Genomic DNA, 22,033 nt, shown 5'->3' on the forward strand with positions numbered 1-22,033 from the left:
GTACATGCAACAGACACATACACATACATAGTAATAGATAAGTACAACTGAAAAAGGAAAATATTCTAGGGAAAGCCGGCACACGCGCTGCTCTTCTAATCTAGTGTCATATGAGATGGAAGGAAGAGGACCAGGAATTCAGAGTCAGTCTCAGAATCATTGTGAACCTGAGGCCAGTCTGAGCTACACGAGATCCTACCTCAAAAAACAAAAATCCCAAAACAATTAAAAAATATTCAAGGAACGAACTTGATTCTTTCTAATGTTCTGTCTTTTAATTCTAGCTCAGTCTTCATCTCCAAAGAGGAAAAAGCAGCATAAGAAGTACAGAAGTGTCATCTCTGACATATTTGATGGGACAATCATTAGTTCAGTACAGTGTCTGACGTGTGATAGGGTGAGTATGGAGAACCGTAACAGGATGTTTCTGTCCAGTGTTATTTGTAAAAACCTAAGGATGGGAAGAGTTAAATAGATCATTGCTGTTGCAGCCCACACATTTCTTGTGTGTCTGTTAGTTATACATTGAGTTGAGATGTAGAGTAACAGTACAGCCCACATCCTTTGTGCAGGACCACGGGCTCTTTGTCTGTTTTGGTTACATATAAAGGTGAGAAGTTACTTGGCAACAAGAATTGTTAACAGTGCTTCTTCTCCCACGGCTGATGAAATTAGGTATGCCCAGAAACACTTGCATTCACAAGCAAATGGCAGTTGAGTGTATTCTTACATTTGCCTTTGCAGGTGGCTTGTAAATGATACATGTGTTTCAGTGATGATACCAAAGTCACAAACACGGTTTTGTCTCAAACAAATTTCATGAGGGTTGACTAACACCCAATCCTTCAGAAAGAAAGAAATCCTTCAGAAAAGAAAAAATTAAGATTTCTTAATTTTTTCATTTTAGTGAAATACAGTAATTAGTATGCTTAGTGAATGAGAACTCATGTCTAAGAAACGAGAAAATCAACTTTCAATTATTGTGTTATAATGTTAAGTCACTCAGTAGGCACTCAGTAGGGTCATTTTCATACTGATGGTGTATTATCCCGAAACGTTTTATCTAGTGTATGTGTATTGCTGTAGTTAAGGACAGACTGCATGTGACTGTCATGGAAGATTCTGTTAGCAGAGTATTGTAATCATCTTAGTGTGGTATTTACTCCATGGTTGCCTGAAGCAGCGTATCTCCCATGATGCATCCCTGTTGTTAAGTGCTGGTTGATGCCAGATCTGGTTTTCTCCTTACCACTCTACCACAGCCTGCAGTTTCATGTACTTTGGAGGCTGAGGGGAGAGGATGCCTTGAGAACAGTTTGGATGGTACAGTGTATAATAAGACCTAGTCCCTCAACACTCCTAGAAAGGAGCGTGAATGTCAGTCTCCATTGCCCGTAGCTGGGTTTGTTGTGCTTCTCTGAGCCATAGAAATACTCATGACTCGTAGGAAGATTATATTTGGAACAGTACCTGGTACAAAGTGGACTCATTTCTATGTGTAGTATTCTAAAGCTGTTGGTATTTATATTTGCTTATAGTAATAGCTTGCTTTCATATGTGGAAGAAATCTAACCCTGTAAATAACTGTCCTGGATTCTTTCCATCCTGTTAAAACCAAACACTTGCAGGTGTCTGTAACCCTCGAGACCTTTCAGGATCTGTCCTTGCCGATTCCTGGCAAGGAAGACCTGGCTAAGCTGCACTCCTCCAGTCACCCAACTATAGTCAAAGCAGGGTCGTGTGGCGAAGCCTACGCTCCACAGGGGTGGATAGCTTTCTTCATGGAGTACGTGAAGAGGTGCGTGTTTATTTCCTTTGCTTGGATTGATGGTTGGTGCTGCTGCTTCTGCTGTACTAGCAGAACACTTCCTTTCTCTCCTGTCAATGATGTTTCAGGTTTGTTGTCTCATGTGTCCCTAGCTGGTTTTGGGGTCCAGTAGTAACCTTGCAAGATTGTCTTGCTGCCTTCTTCGCCAGAGATGAACTTAAAGGTAAGAAATACGATCGCATTTATGACTGACTTTGGTAGGTGAACCAATGCTTCATTTCGGACAGTTAAATAGTATTTGTTCATATTTGCATGGTGGAGGAATCTTCAGTGGCAGTTGAAATATGATTAGAAAAGTCCTGCCCTGAAGGAATTTATATAGATTTCTATAATACAAAACAAGACATCTTCACGTTCTGTGATTCTGAGAAGGTGGATTCTGTGAAGATGATGGGTGCAGATGCGCCTTGAACTGTTCACAGCTGCACCTGCAGTGACGGTCCTATGCAGCTGCGCTTGCCTACTCTGTGGCTTCTGCCTTCTACTCTTCTCTACCGTTTTTCTTCCCTTTCAAACCAGCCCTAACACTAGAGAAGAGAGAAAACAGAGTAGAGAGGAAAGGAAAGAGATCCCTGAATAAGGTCCGGGGTCAGAAAGGGGGTGGGCTGTTACTTCTGCTTCCTGCTGATTAGGATGTTCAGTTCCTTGGAACAAGTGTGATCTTTGCTGTCAGGACATCTAATTTCTTTTTCTCATTTCTTCTTTGCATGACCAACAGTAATGAACAACCAAACAACTTACCAACAGACCTCCCACCTCTAGGGGCCTAGCGATTTTATATCCTCTGAAAAGTCTCGGGATTCCAAATGTTACACACTTGCAGAAATACGTGCAGCTGACAGTCATGCCCCCTCCAGAGCAAGAGGCCACTTACAGTCAGCTGCTGTGGACGGTCTGAAACAGCATGTCCAGTACTTGGGATTCAAATGAAAACATTTTTATAATATCTTTTTTTTTTTTTTTTTTTAAAGAAATCAGAATCCGAGAATTGACACTACAGTTCTGCACTTTTCTCGATGCCCAGCACCATGCTTGGGCACGTAACAGGATATAGTAAATTCTGTTCAGGACTAGATGAAGTGACTGCTTCTTCAATTAGTCCATCAAATGAAAGGAGAGGAGGAGTGGGTGGTGACTGTAGGGAAGTAAATGTCACCAGCTGGTCACTGTGGTACATCTGGGAATTGCAGAACAGTTTGCTGGTGATAGGCTGAATGACTAGATCTTTTCTGTCTGCAGGTGATAATATGTACAGTTGTGAAAAATGCAAAAAGTGAGTAACAACGACATTATTTTCACTTTCGTATTTTGTATTTTTCTTGGATATCTGAACTGAGCACATGGACTTGATGCTTTGGAAAATTCAGATTGGTTATTTTGTAAAACATGTTTAAAGTAAATTTTTAATAGCCTCATCTAATATATTAATAAATGTGAGGGTTTTAAGGAATGAAGGATGTGAGTTTGCAGAAACAAAGTGACTTTTTCAGGTTGCTATGGTAACGCACCATAGCAAGGAAGTGAAAGGTACAGATGTGTAGAACATTCAGAGAGGTTGCCCTATGTTCACAGTGCTTGCTGATATGGGCGCAGAACAGAATAGTTAGGCCTTGTTTTCTTTATATCTACTTCCAGCCCCCCTTTCTATCTTGTAATAATTTTGACTTTTCAAAACCTCTTTTGGGTGTGGTTAGAGCCCGCCTTTTAATCCCAGCACAGAAAGCTGCCAACTTGATCTAGATAGTGGGTTCCAGGCAGCTAGAAGTCAACAACTACAGGAAATAAACAATAAAACACTTGTTTGTGATATCAGAAAAATGGAGTAGAGATTTGATAAAAGCAAGTATTTTTGATGTAGAGGAAATTGAAAAAAATTTCAGAATCTCTGTAATACAAAAATAATGAGCTCCTAAGAAAAGCTTGAATCTTTAAATATTTTGAAAGATTTAATTTTTATTTGATGTGTATGAATATTTTGCCTGCATGTGTGTATGTACAGCATGTAAGTGTCCAGTGCCCATGGATGTTAGAAGAGAGGGCAACACCTACTCTTGAAACTGGAATTAGAGATGGTTCTGAGCCATCTATATGTGGATGCTGGGCACTGATCCCAGGTCCTGTCTGCAAGAGCAGTAAGTGCTCTTAATGGCTGAGCATTCTCTCTAGTCCATAAAGCTGGAGTATTAATACAGTAACAACCGGGAAATCTTTTTTTTTTTTTTTTTCCTTTTTTTCGGAGCTGGGGATCGAACCCAGGGCCTTGCGCAAGCGCTCTACCACTGAGCTAAATCCCCAACCTCACAACCGGGAAATCTTAAACTTCAATTGTTGGTCCTTCTTATGATAGAACAGAATTGAGGCAATAAATGCAAAAATAAATAAACACCTCTCACGTGGAAAGATGTTTTCTCAGTCTATCTGGAAGTCCTGGCTGACAGTTAAAAGGAGACTTGAGTCTGAAGAGGCATCTTACTCTGCAGCTGGACACGCCAGGTAGAAGAAAACAGACATGGAGGGAGACAGCCAGTGCTCATCCCTGAGGCCAAGTGCAGATCTGTCCAGTGTGCACTAATTATTTGATGATTGCATTTATATTTAAATTTTCTATGTGCATTGGTGTTTTGCCTGCATGTATGTCTCTTTGAGGGTATCAGTTCCTCTGGAACTGGAGTAACAGACAGTTGTGAGCTGACATGGGAATTGAACCAGGGTCCTCTGAAAGAGCAGCCAGCATTTTTAAGCTCTGAACCATCTCTTTAGTGATTATTTGAAATAGTCACTCTTCAGCCCTCCAGGTCTTCCCAACATTAAGAGTAAGGGTTTCCAGGGTTGGCGATTTAGCTCAGTGGTAGAGCGCTTGCCAGCAAGCTCAAGGCCTTGGGTTCGGTCCTCAGCTCTGAAAAAAAAGAGTAAGGGTTTCTAGGCGGGGGCGGGATGCTTATGTGCTATGTCATGGCCCAGGTGTGGTGGCTCATGCTTTTAAGTCCAGCTCTTAGGAACCAGAGGATCTCTGTGAGTTAGAGGCCAGCCCGGTCTACACAGTGAGTTACAGGAAGGCCAGAGCTATGTAGAGATACCCTGTCTCAAAAACTGAAACAAAATTATAAACAAACAAACGAGCGAGCAGAGAGACAAAATAATGGTTTTAAAGCCAAGTACAGTGGTAAGCAGTACATGCTGATATTATCAGCAATCAGGTGGGAGGATTATAAATTTGAGCCTAGCCTGGGTTTCATAATAAGACATTATTGTCTTCAAAACAAAATAAACAAAAAGAATAAATATGTGAACCTGAACTACTCATCTTGAAGAAGAGTTGGATTTTGTACTACGCAGTTTTACTTAATATCTGCATATTGTAAAATTGAGATAATGGTACACTACTTAATGCTAATTTTATTTATTTTTTGTTTGTTTGGTTTTCAAGATAGGGTTTTTCTGTTTAGCCCTGGCTGTCCTGGAACTCACTCTGTAGATTAGACTAGATTCAAACTCCTAGAGATCCGCCTGCCTCTGTCTCCTGAGTGCAGGAATTAGGGTGTGAACCACCACTACCCACTAATACTAATTTTTAAAAAGCAGGATCGAATGTATCTCAGGCTGGCCTTGAGCTTGTGTAGCTGAGGGAGACCTTGCTTCTACTGCTGAGCACCGAGTGCAGATGTGCGCTGCCGTGCTTGACCTGCAGTGCAGGGATGGAGCCCGAGGCTTTGTGATTGCTGGGCCAGTGCTTTACCACACAGCTAGTCCCTCATTCTTCTTTAATCAAAGTATTGTTCAGTGATGTCTTGTATAAGTTAATTTTTTATATTAAGGGCTATTTTGTTGTTAGGTTATTTAGTATATAAATATGTAACATAACTCAGGAATATTATACGCAGATACTTGATATTTCCTGAAAGATTCTTTTGTGATCCATTTAAATATAATAAATGCTTTGTAGATTCATTAGCTTTTCTTTTTTATCCTTAGGTTGAGGAATGGAGTAAAGTTTTGTAAAGTACAAAAGTTTCCTGAGGTATGACTTCATTGTCGCTCATTTATAAACTGTGGTAATGTGTTAATGTCACATGCTGTAGCAAACTCAGAATGGCTAAAACATGGACTTACCGTGTATCCCTTTAGTATTCATGGTAGGAGGTTGGGTTGAATATGGAACACCATCTGACAGTGTGCTGCTGAGCATGTCACCAGACAGGGCAGGACCCTGCGAGTCTGAGGTTGACAGCTGGACACCAGTGGCAGTGAGCTTTGGAAGAGCTGTGCTCACTCTGCCACACTGCAGATGTGTCTGGAATCAGGCTAGAACTCAGGGGGATGGATATTTAACAAATTCATAGACTCTTACTGAGAAAATGAGCCAGGCATGTGCAAATCTCTGTGAATTCCAGGCAGCCAGGTCTACACAGTGAGATCTTGTCTCTTAAAAATGGGGGAAAAAGCTCCCATTCTCCCAAATTCAAATAACTCTTTTAAAACAAACACTTAAGTTAATATAATTTTATATAATAATGCCACACTTTCTTGTTTTTACAATAAAGCTTTAGAGTACTTTGTTTTAACCACTTACAATCTTTTCTAATGATTAATTTGGATGTTGAATTGTACTTTTTTTAGATTTTGTGTATCCACCTTAAAAGATTTCGACATGAACTGATGTTTTCCACCAAAATTAGCACCCATGTTTCCTTCCCCCTGGAAGGCCTGGACCTTCAGCCATTTCTTGCAAAGGATAGCCCAGCTCAGATCGTGACATATGATCTCCTGTCAGTCATCTGTCATCATGGGACTGCAAGTAGTAAGTACAACCAATGGCTTGGTATTTGCAATTAAAAAACACGGATCCAAGTTGATTGATTAAAACTTGTAAGTTGATTGCTTAAATAAGTCCCACTCGAGAAAAATTTAAAAACAGATTTTAGTGCTTATTATGAGAAAAATGGCAGACAACACAAAGTAATAATACACATTTTAGGAAAATAGTGGGTGTGGTAGCACATGCTTGTTGTTCCAGTACTCAGGGACCTGAGGCAGGAGGATTAGGAATTTAAGACTCAAAAATGCCAGCTAGTTGAAACAAGTACCAGAAATACAGATTAGTAATCTAGTTTAATCTTATTGGCAAACACTGACTGCCTATCAAGTTCAAGGAGCCTGGGTAGCAGAGACTGTGAAATAGAAATCTCTCCAAGTTTAAGATAATAAAGATGTTATAATTTTATCTGTATTATTTGTGCATATGTGTAATTATGATCTAACTCATAAATTGTATAATTATTAAGTGTTAGAGGAAGCATTTCAGATGGTAAATTTTAAGACACTAAATATTTTTCTCTAGACTATTTGGAATACTTGACCTTAAAGTTAGAAGGACATATGGTAACAACTGTAACAAGGCAGGGTTTGTAAGGTTTTTCAGAGCTGCATGGTCTAAGGTGGGTGTGTGGATACATATATTCTGGAAGCTGAGGTGAAAGGATTGTCAGTTCAAAACCAACCTGGGCTACTACAATAGTGAGACCTTATTTCAAAAACAAAGCAGAAAAGAAAAGAAAAGAAAAGAAAAGAAAAGAAAACTTGTTCTTCCTGTCTTATAGTGGTAGTGCTGGGAGTGCAGTGCAGACTCAAGCAGTGAGACCACAGACACTGTGGTGGATGGGTTTCAGCTGTCTGTAGGTCTGCCATGTAGCCGTAACACGTTTTTCCGCCTTACAGGTGGGCACTACATTGCCTACTGCAGAAACAATTTAAATAACCTGTGGTATGAGTTTGATGACCAGAGCGTCACTGAAGTTTCAGAGTCCACCGTACAGAATGCCGAAGCCTACGTCCTTTTCTACAGGTGAGGGGAACTGTCAGGACCATGTGAAGAACATGTCTTCACAGGGATTTGTGCTTCTGAGACTCTTGGAGTTTATAGGTGAAGACTAGAAATTCTGTGTACTCTCATGAGTGAGATCAAGAACGTGTTTACAGAACGATACTTTGTTTAGAAAATGAAGACTTCATAGCTAGGCAAAGGGATATATTATTGTGCTTTAAATAGTTCTTTGTAAGTAAAGTTTTTAGTTTATTGTATGTGTATGGGTATTTTGCATGTCTGTGTGTCTGTGTACCACACTTGCTTGGTGGCTGACGAGGTCAGAAGAGGGCCTCAGATCTGCTGTACCTGGAGTTACGGCTAGGTGTGAGCTGCCATGTATGTTCTAGGATCTAACCGAGGTCCTCCAAAGAATAACAAGTATTCTGAACTGCCAAGTTGTCTCTCCAGCCCCTCACTTCTTTCTTTAACATGTATGTATGTATGTATGTATGTATGTATGTATGTATGTATGTATGTATGTGTATATGGATGTATATGCCTGTCTTCATGCACCAAAGGTCATCTGTTCAAACAACAACTTCTGGGAATTTGTTCTCTCTTCTACCAAGTGGGTTCTGGGAATCGAACTCAGAATTCTCAGAACTCAAACTCTTCAACTTGATGGTAAGCACCCTTCATAATGATCATCTCACTGGCCCAGGATTAGTTTTTACTGAAAAAGAAAACGAAGTAGACAAAGTTGGAATTAATTACCAAATTTCTTCCCTAAAATATCCAATAGTATGGAAGGTATTCTATAAAAATCTTTGATACCTTTCAGATTTTATAAAAGAAAATGCTAGATACTGAAACAGGAGCCAAGAGTGCAACCTAGCCACGGTCTTACCAACTCTGACTGCTGCGCAGTTCCCGTGCTTACATGGATGCTCAGGGCTAAGTCAGTATAACCTCCAGGCCAACGTATAATGTACTGAGCAGTGGACGGAGTATTCTCTTGAAATTTCTTAGGGCTGATGAGATCCACAGTTACAGTATGTGTGTTAAAACTAACAGTGAGGGGGTTGGGGATTTAGCTCAGTGGTAGAGCAAAAGGCCCTGGGTTCGGTCCCCAGCTCTGAAAAAAAAAAAAAAAAAAAAAAAAAAACTAACAGTGAAGAGAAGGGTCATGCTGCTGTTAGTCTGCTGTAGTGAAACGTGTATCACATTAATGAGTCCTTGTCCTCAACAGGAAGAGCAGTGAAGAGGCACAAAGGGAGAGGCGAAGGATATCCAATTTGTTGAACATAATGGAGCCAAGCCTCCTTCAGTTCTATATATCTCGACAGTGGTTGAATAAATTTAAGACCTTTGCTGAACCTGGCCCTATTTCAAATAATGACTTTCTCTGTATTCATGGAGGTAAGGAAGAGCCATGTAAAATAGTGATAGAAGGCTGCTGTTTAATTTGCAATTACAAAGTGTCAAGAATTTCCTCTCCTGCTTATTGCCCATCCCCATCTAGAGCAAAGTATATTTGATTCTTTATGATTTCAGAAACTGGCCTATGTGAAACCCAGTTCTATAGCTTAAGAATACCAAAGACGATTTCAGTGTTGGGAAACCATTAATTTCATGCTAGAGTCAGATACATGGGTGGCTGAGTACAGTTGGGCAAGCTTTCTGTGTACAGACTTCTTGGTGAGGGTCATTCCTGAGTGGTAGGTTTAGCTGACACCTGTATCTATCTGTAGTTCTTACCTCTCTGTTGCTCATGAATAGCTGACTTTTAAAAGTATGAAAGCATATTTAGGATTTGTGAAATGTACCTTGGACTGACCTTTATGGTTGGTGACTTGCTAGTATTATTATGTAGTGAAACTACTAGGTGTGGGAATACCCTGTTTTGTATATAGGGGAATAGGGGAAGGGGGAAGGGGGAAGGGAGGGGGGAGGGAGGGAGGGAGGGAGGGAGGGAGAGAGAGAGAGAGAGAGAGAGAGAGAGAGAGAGAGAAGATTGGCCTTTTACCATTAATGAGAGAATGCTTGCCTACTTTGAGTAAGCTTTTGGTTTAATTTTTAGGACTGCCTTTGAAAATCATATAAAGAAATTAAGGAATGAAAAATAAAGTAGACTGTTAAATATTTTTTAGGTATTCCTCCACGAAAAGCAAGTTATATTGAAGACTTAGTTTTGATGCTGCCTCAGAACATTTGGGATAACCTCTACAGCAGGTTTGTTTTTTAAATCCAAAAATAAAATCATAAAACAAAATAAATCATAAAATAAAAAATAATACAATATTAAAAAATCCTAAAACAAATTGAAAGTAGTTACAGAAGTGTTGGTTTATGTCATAAATACCCAGTGTGTTATTTGATACATATGATGAATATTCTTTTTTCTTTTATTCATTCTAAAGTACGGCCTAGTATAAATAATGGGAAATTTTATGATTAACTGTAGGATACACTCTGGTATATAACTTCATATACCTTATTTAAATGATCTTATATCTCCCCAATACTAAAAGTTTACGTAGTTGTATACTACTAAAATTGGAAAGTCCTTTTTCTTTTTTTTTTAAAGAATTACTTATATTCTGTGTATGAGTACACTGTCGTTGTCTTCAGACACACCAGAAAAGGACATCAGATCCCATTACAGATGGTTGTGAGCCACCATCTGTGGTTACTGGAAATTGAACTCAGGACCTCTGGAAGAGCAGTCTTAACTCTTAACCATCTTTTCAGCTCAAAATTTGATATTCTTACTCCCAAATTTATATAATTTTGCAATGTTATTTTGTTACTAAGCATTTTAAATGTTAAAAATGCACTCACTGTGTTCCTTTTATTTGAGCATGGCAAGTCTTCATTTGATTGGACTGTGCTTGTGTAACTAAGAGACATTTTATGTTAATTTTCAAGCCCCTTTCACTTTATAGTCATTCTAATGCTGTAGTGGAAGGGAAAGTTGTAGCTATAAGGGATCACTGAAATGTACATAAAGCAGGCTAGGGGCTCAGATATAGTGCTGTTGGCCTGGGAAACATAAAATTGAGTTCTTTTTGTTTTTTATATATATTTTGACTTTTTTCATATTACTTTGAGAATTTTCCTATAGGATTTATTAAGTAATTTTTTTTTCCTTTTCTTTTTTTCGGAGCTAGGGACCGAACCCAGGGCCTTGCGCTTGCTAGGCAAGCGCTCTACCACTGAGCTAAATCCCCAACCCCTTCTTTAAGTAATTTTTAAAGAATTATTTGGTGTGTGCTTTTGTGCTACAGAGCATGGGTGGCGGACGGAGGACAACTTGAGGGAGAGACTTCTTTGATTCCATCATGTGGGTCCTGAGGAGACCAAGACCCACTGAGCCATCTTGTCAAACTCAGGATTTATTTGTAACTGGGGATTTAAACATTGATTAAAAAGCTAGAAAGAGTTTCCTAGACCACAGGCCTTATCTGAGGTTGTGACGTTGTTCTTACCTTCATGCTTAGGTATGGAGGAGGGCCTGCTGTCAACCACCTCTACATTTGTCACACTTGCCAAATTGAGGCAGAGAAGATTGAAAAACGAAGAAAAACTGAATTGGAAATTTTTATTCGGGTAAAAGAAGTAGCACTTTCAAATTGTACATGATGTAAGCTAAAGATGTTGACCTGATAGTTAGCGGAGAGATGGCCGGGTGAGAGAGCTGTAGTAGATGGCAGGGGCCTGCTTGCATAGCCATGATCAACCCTGCTCAGTTCACCACAGTTCTAGCTCTCCCGTGCGTGCGTGCTTTTCTGTTTTCTGTGGATTTGTTTTCTATGGCAAGAGGTCTTAACTCCCCAATTGTATGTTTTCTCCCTAGAGTTGTCTGTTCAGGCTGTAACTGGTGTGGCTGTTAAAGGAACTAGACTTTCATTCTTAAAGGGTCTGAGCCCTCAGCAGCCTTAACTGTTAGATCTCTGTAAGGTTAAGTTTTAATCTCTGGCTGAATGTTATAGAAATAGTGAGTAGTGTCTATAGTCAATTGACTGTTGGATCCTAAAAGGATGTCTCAGGTTGTGTCTTCTGTGAATTGACCTTAATGACAAATGTGACCTTGAGTAGAAACTTTACATAGGATTTTGAGGTGAGATCATGTAGGGTTGTTAATACAAAACCCAAATCCAGTCTGTGTCCCTTTCAAGAGACATTGAGAAGATTCAGAAGGAAGAGAAGCTGTGGGAAGAAAAACGGAGGTGGCCCAGTCACAGGTCGCCCTTTGAAGGATTCAGACATGGGATCTCTCTAGATCTCCAGGGTGTAGTTCCCTCAGTACTTTGATTTTGGATTTGTGTCTCCAAAACAGTGAGATTTCCTTTTCAGTTACCAAGTTTGTGGTCACTTATCATGGTACATGCCATGAAGAATGCAAGATGTACTCTTTCTCTTTCCTATTTTTTTAAGGCAGTTTTTGTTTGTTTGTTTGTTTGTTTTTTTCAGAAAGAGGGTTTCTCTGTGTAACCTTGGGTGTCCTGGAACTCACTGTGTAGACCAGGCTTGCCTGCTTTTGTGCTACAGAGCATGGGTGGCGGACGGAGGACAACTTGAGGGAGAGACTTCTTTGATTCCATCATGTGGGTCCTGAGGAGACCAAGACCCACTGAGCCATCTTGTCAAACTCAGGATTTATTTGTAACTGGGGATTTAAACATTGATTAAAAAGCTAGAAAGAGTTTCCTAGACCACAGGCCTTATCTGAGGTTGTGACGTTGTTCTTACCTTCATGCTTCAAACTCAAAGATACACCTGCCTCTGCCTCCTGAGTGCTGGGGTTAAACGTTTGCACCACCACCATCTAGCATTAAGGACTTTATTTTTAAGTAATGTCTGCACAGCTGTGGTTCAGGGTTGTTTCTTGGGTGGTGTGAGGTAGGATGTGGGTCTTGGGATTTGACCTTAGGGCCCTACACATGCTAAGTCCAGGTCTTGTCATTGAACGTTATCATTAGTCCCTTTGTTATTTTGAGATAGGATTTCAGCATTTTACATCCACATCCTAAGTGGCTGGTCAGAAGTAGGTGACCTCAGTGGCCTGGAAACTAAGACGAGTTTCTGAAACGTCAGGAAAGCAGGTAGGATCAGTTTGAAGAAATGTTGGAGGAAATGGAGTGATCACAGGACCTGGGGTTCAAATGATGGACACCAACGGTGGGTGACTTGGGGGCTGGCTGTCCCCTCCTCCTGTTTGGATCATAGGGATCCCGTCTGCCGCCATGCTTGCTGGAACTTCTGATTCATTGGCAGTCTTGCTGGCCTGCTTTAACTTCTGTTTATTGCGTCAGGGTCTCTGCACCCCAGGCTGGCCTTGGACTTCTGATCTTCTTGCATGTCTTACACCACAGTCAAAGCAGCTCTTACAATAGACAGCAGTTAACACTGGGGCTGGCTTACAGGTTGAAAAGGTCAGTCCATTACTGTCATGGCAGGAATGAATAGGTAGACACCGTGCTGGACAAGGAGCCACGAGTTGTACATCTTGGTCTGAAGGCAGTCAGGAGAAGACTATCTTCCAGGCATCTAGGAAGAGGGTCTCCAAGCCAGCCCCAGAAGTGACACACATACTCCTCCAACAAGGCCACACCTCCTAATGGTGCCACTGCCTAGGTCAAGCATATTCACCCACCACACTGCATTCACTACCCAAAGAGCTGAAATGGTACATCAGTATGCCCAGTTCTTGACTTTTTTAGTACCTTCATACATAGACCCAGAATTCTTCATACCATTTTATTCCTATGTAAGTAGCTTCTGAGTGTCAAAGTGCTTACCTTTAGTAAATATCAAAGGGTCATGAGCAGCTGGGCATGATGGCACATGTCTGTAACCTTAGCCTTTGGGAAGTAAAAGCAGGAGTGTCTGTAATTTGAGGTCATTGGGCTACATGATACACTGTCTTAACCCCTCCCTTTAAAAACGCCATAGAGAAGGAAAATGTTGAACAAGGGCTAAAGAGCTCAAGAGTAGTGTGGGGAATTGAAATGGTCACCATAGGTCTGTTGTGGTGTTAAGAAAGGCTTGTCATAACCAGGCTCTCAGAAAATGCAGGGACAAAAAAACTGAGCAGAGACTGAAGGAAAGGTCATTCAGAAACTGCCCCCACCTTGGGATCCATCCCATTCGCAGATAGCAAACACTATTGCTGATGCTAAGATGTGCTTGCAGACAGGAGACTGGCATGGCTGTCCTGAAAGGCTCTGGCAGCATCTGACTAAGACAGATGCAGAGACTCACAGCCAACCATTGGACTGAGCCTGGGAAGCCCCAGTGGAAGAGTTGGAGGAAGGACTGAAGGAGCTGAAGGGGGGGGGGGGATTGAAATATAAATAAATAAAACAATTAATTAAAAAAGACTTGTAGGATGTGTTGGAGGACAGTCACATAAATAGAGAGAGAGAGAAAGAGACAGAGGAGAGGAGAGGAGAGGAGAGAGAGAATGAATCAAGAATGTATTAGGGTGGTTTTCAGGGAATAACTAAAAGTCACTGTGGTCACAATTATGGATAAAAGGAAATCAGATTCTTGGGTACTTTTGAACCAACAGTGAGAACCTTTGGGGCTAGTATATAGCTCAGACAGTGGAGTGCATAGTTATGCACGAAGCCCTGGGTTCAGTCTCTAAGTACTACATGACACTTGGCCTGGTGATACATGTAAGTATTCCTAGCACTTGGGAGGCAGGAAGATCAGAACTTTAAGGTCATCCTTGGCTACCATTTGAGGCCAGTCTGAGATACATCAAACTGTCTTTTTGAAAAAAAAAAAAAAAGTCTTTGTTACTGGGGATAGAGCTCAATGGTAAAGTACTTACGTAGAAAACAGAAAGCAGTCAGGGGAGAGTAAAGCAAATCTGTGGATGATCACTTTTTTTTTTAATAATCTATGAATACAATTTTAGATTTTACATACCCTTTCCCACCATCTCTCCAATTCCATCTGGATTTCCCCCAAGGCTATAGGGTTTTGATTAGATTTAGTTAAAGAAATGGGGCTGTTTAGATGGTTTTGTGAGTAAAGGCATTCAGGGCCAAGAAGGCTCATCTAAGTTCAATCCCATGATTTCATAGTGAAAGGACAGAACTGACTTTACAAGTTGTCTCTCCCCCTATACACACACAATTTAAAAGTTTTAAAGAAATGTCTATCTGAAGTTAGGTACCTCTGCCCTTATCTTGTGTGTGTATCTATCATGGGCATTTTGTTGCCCAACAGGAAATACTACTGTAATTAGACAATACCCTTTGTTCTTTTGAGGCCTAGTTATGGCATCTCTTTTGCATAAGTATTTCTGTTTAATCTTTACTTTTTTTTAAAGTAGGCTGTGGTACATTTTTAATAAACATACTTTGAGGCTTATTAAAAATTTCCTCTTAACCTGTTCCTTTATGATCCTCTTCTTCTGTATGTGCATCTTATATTTTGAGACAATCTAGGATCATTTATTGATAGACAACACTGTGTATCTCAGAAATAAGATAAGCTAGTGTGTCAGTCTTAGTGCTGCCTCACATATGTATGAGAAAGTTCTTGTTGGATACTGAAGAAGAGGGCTGTGAGTTCCAGATATTAGGTGCCTGACTTTTTCTCTCTGTAGCTCAACAGAGCATTTCAAGAGGAAGACTCTCCAGCTACTTTTTACTGTATCAGCATGCAGTGGTTTAGAGAATGGGAGAGTTTTGTAAAGGGTAAGGATGGAGGTAAGTGGCTAACTGAAAGCTTATTAGCCAGTTCTTTCATTAATTTTATGAAACTTGGAGATTACACCATTGAACATTAAAAGACCCATGCTGTCCGGGAACCTATATTCTAGTTTATAGCTTTATTGCTAGAAACTGTATCATTATTAATCACGGTAAGAATAAAAGGACAAATTTTAACTTTAACTTTAAATGTAGGTTATAGAGAGATGGAATGGCTTAGCAGTTAAGAGCACTTGTTGCTCTTCTTAGGGACCTAAGTCCCTAAGTCAGTAGCCACACCAGGCAATTGTAACCCCAGCTCCAGGAGGATCAGATACTCTCTCCAGTCTCCACTGGCACTGGCACATTTATCCCATGCACACAGATACATAATAAAAATTAATTAAATCTTAATGCTGAAAAACTTTGGAGGCAGGTGGAACAAAGGCCAGCCTGGTCTATAACATAATAGAGATATTGTCTCAAGAGAAAACAACAACCCCCACTCCCCCCACAAAAAAAACAAAACAAAACCCAGAATGGAAGGTAAAATTATGCTTTATCCAATACAGTGGAATACAATGTGGACTTTTAAAAATAATTGTGCATGATAATAACTTGAATTAAAGGCATGATGGTACATGCCTTTAATCCTGGTATTAGGGAGGCAGAGACAGGTAGATCTCTGTGAGGTCAAGGTCAGCCTCTTCTACAGACCCACTTTTAGGCCAGCCAGGACTAGTTAGAATCTATTTTAATACTACTATTGCTATTAATAATAATGATAAAAAATAAGGTGTTCTTGATATGGTGTTATTTGCAAAAAAGTATATTGTTTAAATTAAATCCCTTGGGTTTGTTTTTACTTTTTAAGTCAGCATACAAAGTGATTTTCAAATATATATGGTATACTTTATTCTTATTCTTCCCCTACTGACCTCAACTATTCCATTTCAACAATGTATTATGCAAAACAAACCACAGATATTAAAACCATATGCCTATTCTTCTGTAAGATTAGTAATTTTTCTTCTTCATGCCTGTTGGGAGCTTTTGAGAATGGATTAAGTACTATACTTTCATGTGAAAATAAATGGCTTAGTATTTCATTTTATAATGATTTTGGATAAAAAACAAATTTGGAACTGATAGATAATTCTATGATTTTTTTAACTTATTAAAGGGTTATTGTTCATTAAAGGGATGTAGCATTAAACATTTTTTTTTTTTTTTTGATTTGGAATTCCCAAATGAGCTGTTTTCTAGGGGAGTGGAGAGTTGGCTCAGTGGTTAAGAGCACTGGCTGCTCTTCCAAAGGACCTGGGTTCAATTCCCAGTACCCACATGGCAGTTCACAGCTGTCTGAAACTCATGTTTCAGAGAATCTGAAACATCACATTCACATACAAGCCATCAGAACACCAATGTACATAAAATAAAAATGAATGTCATTAAAAAATAGTTTGTTATACTTTAGTGCTGAGTAACACCTCACCTTTCTTGGTTGTTTTGGATCAAATGAAATCTCCAAAGTTGAGAACATACTAAGAACCGATGATATTTTGTTAAAAAATGACTAACTTTATTATGTTTATAGTTCTCAATTATTCAGGTATAAAATTAAGTAGTTCTTTGCTGCATTTCTTTGGAATTGGACATCTTATAATTTCTTTATCCTTTTGACTTAGATCCTCCAGGTCCAATAGACAACACTAAAATTGCAGTCACTAAGTGTGGTAATGTGATGCTCAAGCAAGGTAAGTTTAATAAACATACATACATAATTTCTTTGTTTTCTGAGACAAGGTATCATGTCCTCTAGGCTGTCCTTGAATGTAGCTGAGAATGGCTTTAACTTGTGATCCTCTCTGTTTCTACCTCCCAAGTGCTGGTATTATAGGAGTGTAGCATCATGCTTTAATATTGAAACTTACTTGTTAATGAGTTCTCATTGATAAAAAAGAATAACCAGCCATTGTGTAATTTATTTACCTTGTTCAGAAATGGTCAGACTTACAGTAAAACAAAGGGTAGAAATTTCTTATTTATAGGAAGATTTTAGGGCTGTTGGTAGAAGCTTGGACAGTGGATCTCTAGAAATTTGGAAACAGACTCCATTATTGTTTCTTATAGGCACACAAGCTGATAATTGAAGGTTTCAGAAGTTCTCAGTCATCCCTAGCGTATTTACTCTATTAGGTATACTGTGAAAGCTATGTAAAGATTTGTGTTTGTAAACATTCTTTTTGCATACACACAATTTTAGGAGCAGATTCTGGTCAAATTTCAGAAGAAACATGGAATTTCCTGCAATCTATATATGGTGGGGGACCTGAAGTTATCCTCCGACCTCCAGTTGTTCATGTTGACCCTGATGCACTACAAGCAGAGGAAAAGATTGAAGTAGAAACTCGCTCTTTGTAGTTGTGAGGGCAGAGCTCTAATGGAGTCATCCTCACTTGATGCGCACACATTCAAAACATTCCTCAAAGCATGTTGACTCTCTTGATTTCCATCTTTTTCCTCATTTATTCCTTTGTACTGGGCATTATGGAAGGGTATGTTAAATATGTTATATAAGTTGGTATATTTAATGTTAAGTAACTTACCGGATTATCTTTCAGTGTACTATTTTGAAAGGAAAGGGACAGTTGGTAATTAGGTTCTACAGGCAGATTCAGCATACCCTTTGTAGCAGTGTAAATACTTTGGCTTTGAAACATTTTTATTACTCTAATCCGTCATAAGTGGCTAAGCTTTCATTTCTTCAAAAAACAAGTTAAATTGTCTACTTTTGACATGGTTTTGCATAGTAAGGAGCCTATTTTAAATCTAAAGTAGTGGTCAGAACACTGTTAATTTCCTAAAGCTCAGGAAACATTAGGATGTTACTTCTTTTGCACTGCAGCGTATAAAATTGCATATTAAAATTTACAAAATGTCTTTTTTGAATGTAACAGGATGTATTCAGTTTCAGTGGAATTTGTTACCAGATATCAGTAAATTATTGCCACTTATAATGTAAAATGTTAAACTTTAGTTATATAGACCTGAATGGTATTCATTAATGTTAGTAACAAAAAACCCCCTTAGTTTTAGGCCACTTTTATTTTGAGAGCATGAAGTATGGAATGTGTCAAATGAGACTGTTGATAAAGCTGAAACCACTTGCAACATGATTTTTTAATGAAATGCATAATGTCTTTTTGAATAAGAGTATTCACTGCTGTTTGGTGATCATGTGACATCAAAAGCTCAGTTATATCCAAGTACAAACATGCAGGTGACAAAGTATGGAACAGCATTCATGGTGACTTTGCAATGTTGTTAAAACTCATTCAATAAAAATAATTCTAAAATATGTAAACTGAATGTTGGATTTATTTGATAGACTTTTAAAAATGGCATAAAGTATGTCACTATTAATGCCTTTCGTTATATCTTGAAAGCATACAGCTAGGAAGTCTTCGCTATAATCGAGTTTATTAATTATTTCAGAATGAGCATGGTGGTTGGCATCTATCTCCCAGCACCCAGCAGGCTCAGGCTGGAGTGGAACAAGACTGTCTCAAAACAACAGCTAACTACACATGAAACCATATCAATTGTGGGTTAAAAAATTGTGATTTTTCTACCCACCCATCTTGATATAGGATGTCACGCATGCTGGACACTATCTTGTTTTAGTTTGGATGTGAAATACGTCTTGTGTTGAAGCACCACATAACAGGGAGTGTTGTGAGATAACTGTATCCTAAGGATGTCAACATCATCCATGGGCTAACATTAATATTCTGAAAAGCTGAGGGGTGAGATCCACTGGGAGAGAAGAGGGTCATGGGTTGGGTTTCTCTCAGCAGATGTTTACATATTAGTGCAGTGACTTACAAGGGAATGTTCTTGGTATCGTTCCCATGGAAGAGAAATAAGGAGTGCTTTGTCTAGTCCATGTGGTTATGCAGATGGGATGCTGGCTGGACAGTGCTCCCAGCAGCAGGTACATTCTGACCATCCCAATAGTAGCTAGCCTATGCAGATAGCATATTGTCTAGCAGGGAAACGGTGTTATTTTTATATCTGTCTATTGCAAATCCAACAGAGAGTCTAATAAAGACTATAGGAGGTGTGCTGTGGTGAGATCCTATATGCCCGCTACCAGGAAAACAAGGCAGTGGAGAGCAGTGTCTCTGAAATACAAAAAAGATGGCAGGTGTGATTATCAGTATAACTATAATCCGTATTCTTTATTTGGGGTCAGATATTACTCTGAGATGAATTGGAGACAACCGAATACAGGCCCACTTCAATGATTTAATAATTTACCAGCAATTGTAAAGAAACCACACATACCCACTACCTTGGAAAAACAAAACTGCTCCAGCTAAGGAAAACAAAGGCAGTGAAGCCATACCTCTTCCCACTTGTGAAGAGCCCCAGTTAATGGATTCTACCAGTGAACTTGGTATTTTTGGACACAATCTAATAGCCAGAAGGCTGCATCAGCGTTCTCACGATCAGAAGTGGTGACCTATGGTGCTATCAACCCAGAGGAAATGCTTATCTCTATTACTGAAGGCAGGCATTACGTTGCTACACTCCCAATTCTGTATGTTTGAAGGCAGGGGTTATGGATTGAACTCAGCTTCATGTAGGGTAAGCACATGCTGAGCTACATAAATACACCTTCCCAGCTCCACTAACCATTTTTCAATACCGGTTGAGCCATACTTGGTGCTGGACACAACTGTGGGCAAAAGGCGAGAGATGTCTGCCTTGCCTTTAAAGAGACTGCATTCTCGGTGGCGAGAGCGCTTAGAGGTAATGGGTAGAAGTGCTGTTTAAAGGTATGGAGATAAGAGCAGTGGAGGTATACTCTGATGGGACTTCTGCGATGAAACCTGAAATGCAGGTCGAGCAGGAAAGGTGTTCTGCCCTAGGGAAGGAGGGGAGGGTGAGCAAAGGTTGGAGAGGTGAGCGCCTGCCTCCCGAGCAGCTGGCGAGGTAGACCGCAGCGTCTTGCGGAAACCGGAGCCACTCAAGGTCCGGACGCAGGAGAGCAGCCTCTCCTGGGAGTTAGAGCAGGTCACACCACACAGTAGGCTGGTCTGGCCCTCCCTCCACCCCGGGCGGGATCGCTGCACCGGCCGCGGCCACCGGCAGGTGGCGTGGTGAGCGCCCGGTTCCCAACTTCTCAAAGCCGAGGAAGGAGGGGACCGGAAGGAGCCGCTGCTGCTGCGGGAAGTGGAGGAGCGGGAGGCGGGGACCCACCTGGAAGCGCCGCGGCGCCGCTGTGGAGCTTCCTGCGGCGGAGGGCGCTGGAGCCAGTGCGGGGGCCGACGGCGGCCACGCGGGCGGCGCCTCCCCGAGTGGCCGGCCCCGCACGAGAGGTGAGCGGGATCCCGGGGCGCGTGGCGGGGCCGGTGCAGGGGTTGGAGCAGAGCACAGGGAAACGCGCGGGGCCGGAGACCCCGGACCGAGCTCCGGGAGGGGGTGGCTGAGGCGGCGGCGCCCCCACGTGGGCCGGGCGCGCGCGTGCGCGATTGAGGAGGCGGGGGAGGCCTACGGAAACGCGGGGCGCGCTCTCGGCGGCTCACGTGACGGACACGTGACCCGCGGCGAGGCCGGCTGAGGTCGAGCGCGGTTCTCTGTGGCGTCCCGCGGGTGGCAGAGGGCGGCTCAGTTTGGCTTCCGCCCCTCCTTCTCTCTCTGGGGACTCAGAGGAAGCGTACAGGGCGGAAAGGCTTGCCCCTCCTTCTGTTTGCCCGCGGCTCCCCAGTGCGAGGACGGAGCATACTTTCAAAGTTCCGAAGTAGTGATTATCTCCCCTCGCCGCCATGTTTGTCCCAGAGCACGCCCGCGAGATGCCAGTGGGTCGGTATCGCGAGATCTCCGGCCTCTCGCGGGACCTTGTTGGCAGAGCGGTTGTGCTGGATGGCGGAGCCCCGGTTTCCGGGGCCCTGGGACCAGTAACTCTTTTCCAGAAGGCAAGTTGTCAGGGAGGGGCCGGGGCGCGTGCCCGGGCGCCGGGAGACTTTGTGCGCGCGCCTCCCTGTCGCCAGCGGCCGTGCAGCCGGGCTGTCCGGCGCCGCGCTCTTCCCGCCCCCGGGCGCCCGCCACCTGCCGAGAGCTACCCGGGCTGCTGCCCCTCGCTCGCCCGCCCGCCCGCGGCTAGCACGCCCCGCCCGCCGCCGCCCCCCTCTGCGGAGGTTCCAGACAGTTTTTGCCCAGTTACCCTTTCTCCAGACAGCTTCACTTTTCAGCCGCCTGTGGCTGCAGTATCTTTCCCCAGTCTCCGAACAGAACGCCTAGCATCTCTTGTGTCTGGGCGTCATTTAACCACCCACTTGTCTGTTGAGAAGTTCCTCGACACCCTGGCTGTTGACAGTAACTTTTGGCAGTGTATGGCAGTCCCCTCACCCCTGACAGTACCTGAGGTCAGAATAAAATCCCTGTTATGTACATCTTATTAACTCACATTGGCGTTTTAGTGTTCTTGAGGTTACCATTTTCGTATTTTAGGGTGCTGGTTTTGCTGTGCAGAAAATAGTAGATTGCTTTTACTAAAATCCTGCTAAAGTTTGAAGTCATAAGTGTCTTCATAAGGGAATCATGTTTTTCTACTTATAATAGCCACTGAGAAGTCAGTTCATATTCGTTTTTATTTCTTTATATTCAGAAGTATGGAAGTTACAA

General features: G+C 41.5%; 2 protein-coding genes across 7 annotated transcripts in view; both read left to right on the plus strand.

Annotated features, from left to right (window-relative positions):
- Positions 1-18,707, plus strand: part of Usp33 (ubiquitin specific peptidase 33) — a 49,467-nt gene extending 30,760 nt beyond the window's left edge. For 2 of the 4 annotated variants that reach the window (XM_063281989.1, NM_001415063.1), the window contains 13 exons: positions 285-397; positions 1,629-1,798; positions 1,897-1,991; positions 3,068-3,101; positions 5,801-5,846; positions 6,446-6,626; positions 7,544-7,670; positions 8,881-9,050; positions 9,782-9,863; positions 11,132-11,240; positions 15,256-15,358; positions 17,029-17,097; positions 17,607-18,707. In XM_063281989.1, the coding sequence (XP_063138059.1) occupies positions 285-397; positions 1,629-1,798; positions 1,897-1,991; positions 3,068-3,101; positions 5,801-5,846; positions 6,446-6,626; positions 7,544-7,670; positions 8,881-9,050; positions 9,782-9,863; positions 11,132-11,240; positions 15,256-15,358; positions 17,029-17,097; positions 17,607-17,764 (1,457 nt within the window). In that variant the 3' untranslated portion in view covers positions 17,765-18,707. Of the gene's footprint in view, positions 1-284; positions 398-1,628; positions 1,799-1,896; positions 1,992-3,067; positions 3,102-5,800; positions 5,847-6,445; positions 6,627-7,543; positions 7,671-8,880; positions 9,051-9,781; positions 9,864-11,131; positions 11,241-12,104; positions 13,705-15,255; positions 15,359-17,028; positions 17,098-17,606 lie in introns of those variants that run through there. The other 2 variants (XM_039102497.2, XM_039102498.2) reach the window with 2 other exon arrangements.
- Positions 18,708-20,587: 1,880 nt separating this feature from the next.
- Positions 20,588-22,033, plus strand: part of Zzz3 (zinc finger, ZZ-type containing 3) — a 66,947-nt gene continuing 65,501 nt past the window's right edge. Inside the window, exon 1 of one of the 3 annotated variants that reach the window (XM_039102495.2) lies at positions 20,588-20,727. The gene's annotated coding sequence lies outside the window, so the exon portion shown is untranslated. Of the gene's footprint in view, positions 20,728-21,048; positions 21,325-21,368; positions 21,775-22,033 lie in introns of those variants that run through there. The other 2 variants (XM_063281986.1, XM_063281988.1) reach the window with 2 other exon arrangements.

The sequence above is a fragment of the Rattus norvegicus genome, chromosome 2 (assembly GCF_036323735.1).
Source record: "Rattus norvegicus strain BN/NHsdMcwi chromosome 2, GRCr8, whole genome shotgun sequence".
NCBI lineage: Eukaryota > Metazoa > Chordata > Mammalia > Rodentia > Muridae > Rattus > Rattus norvegicus.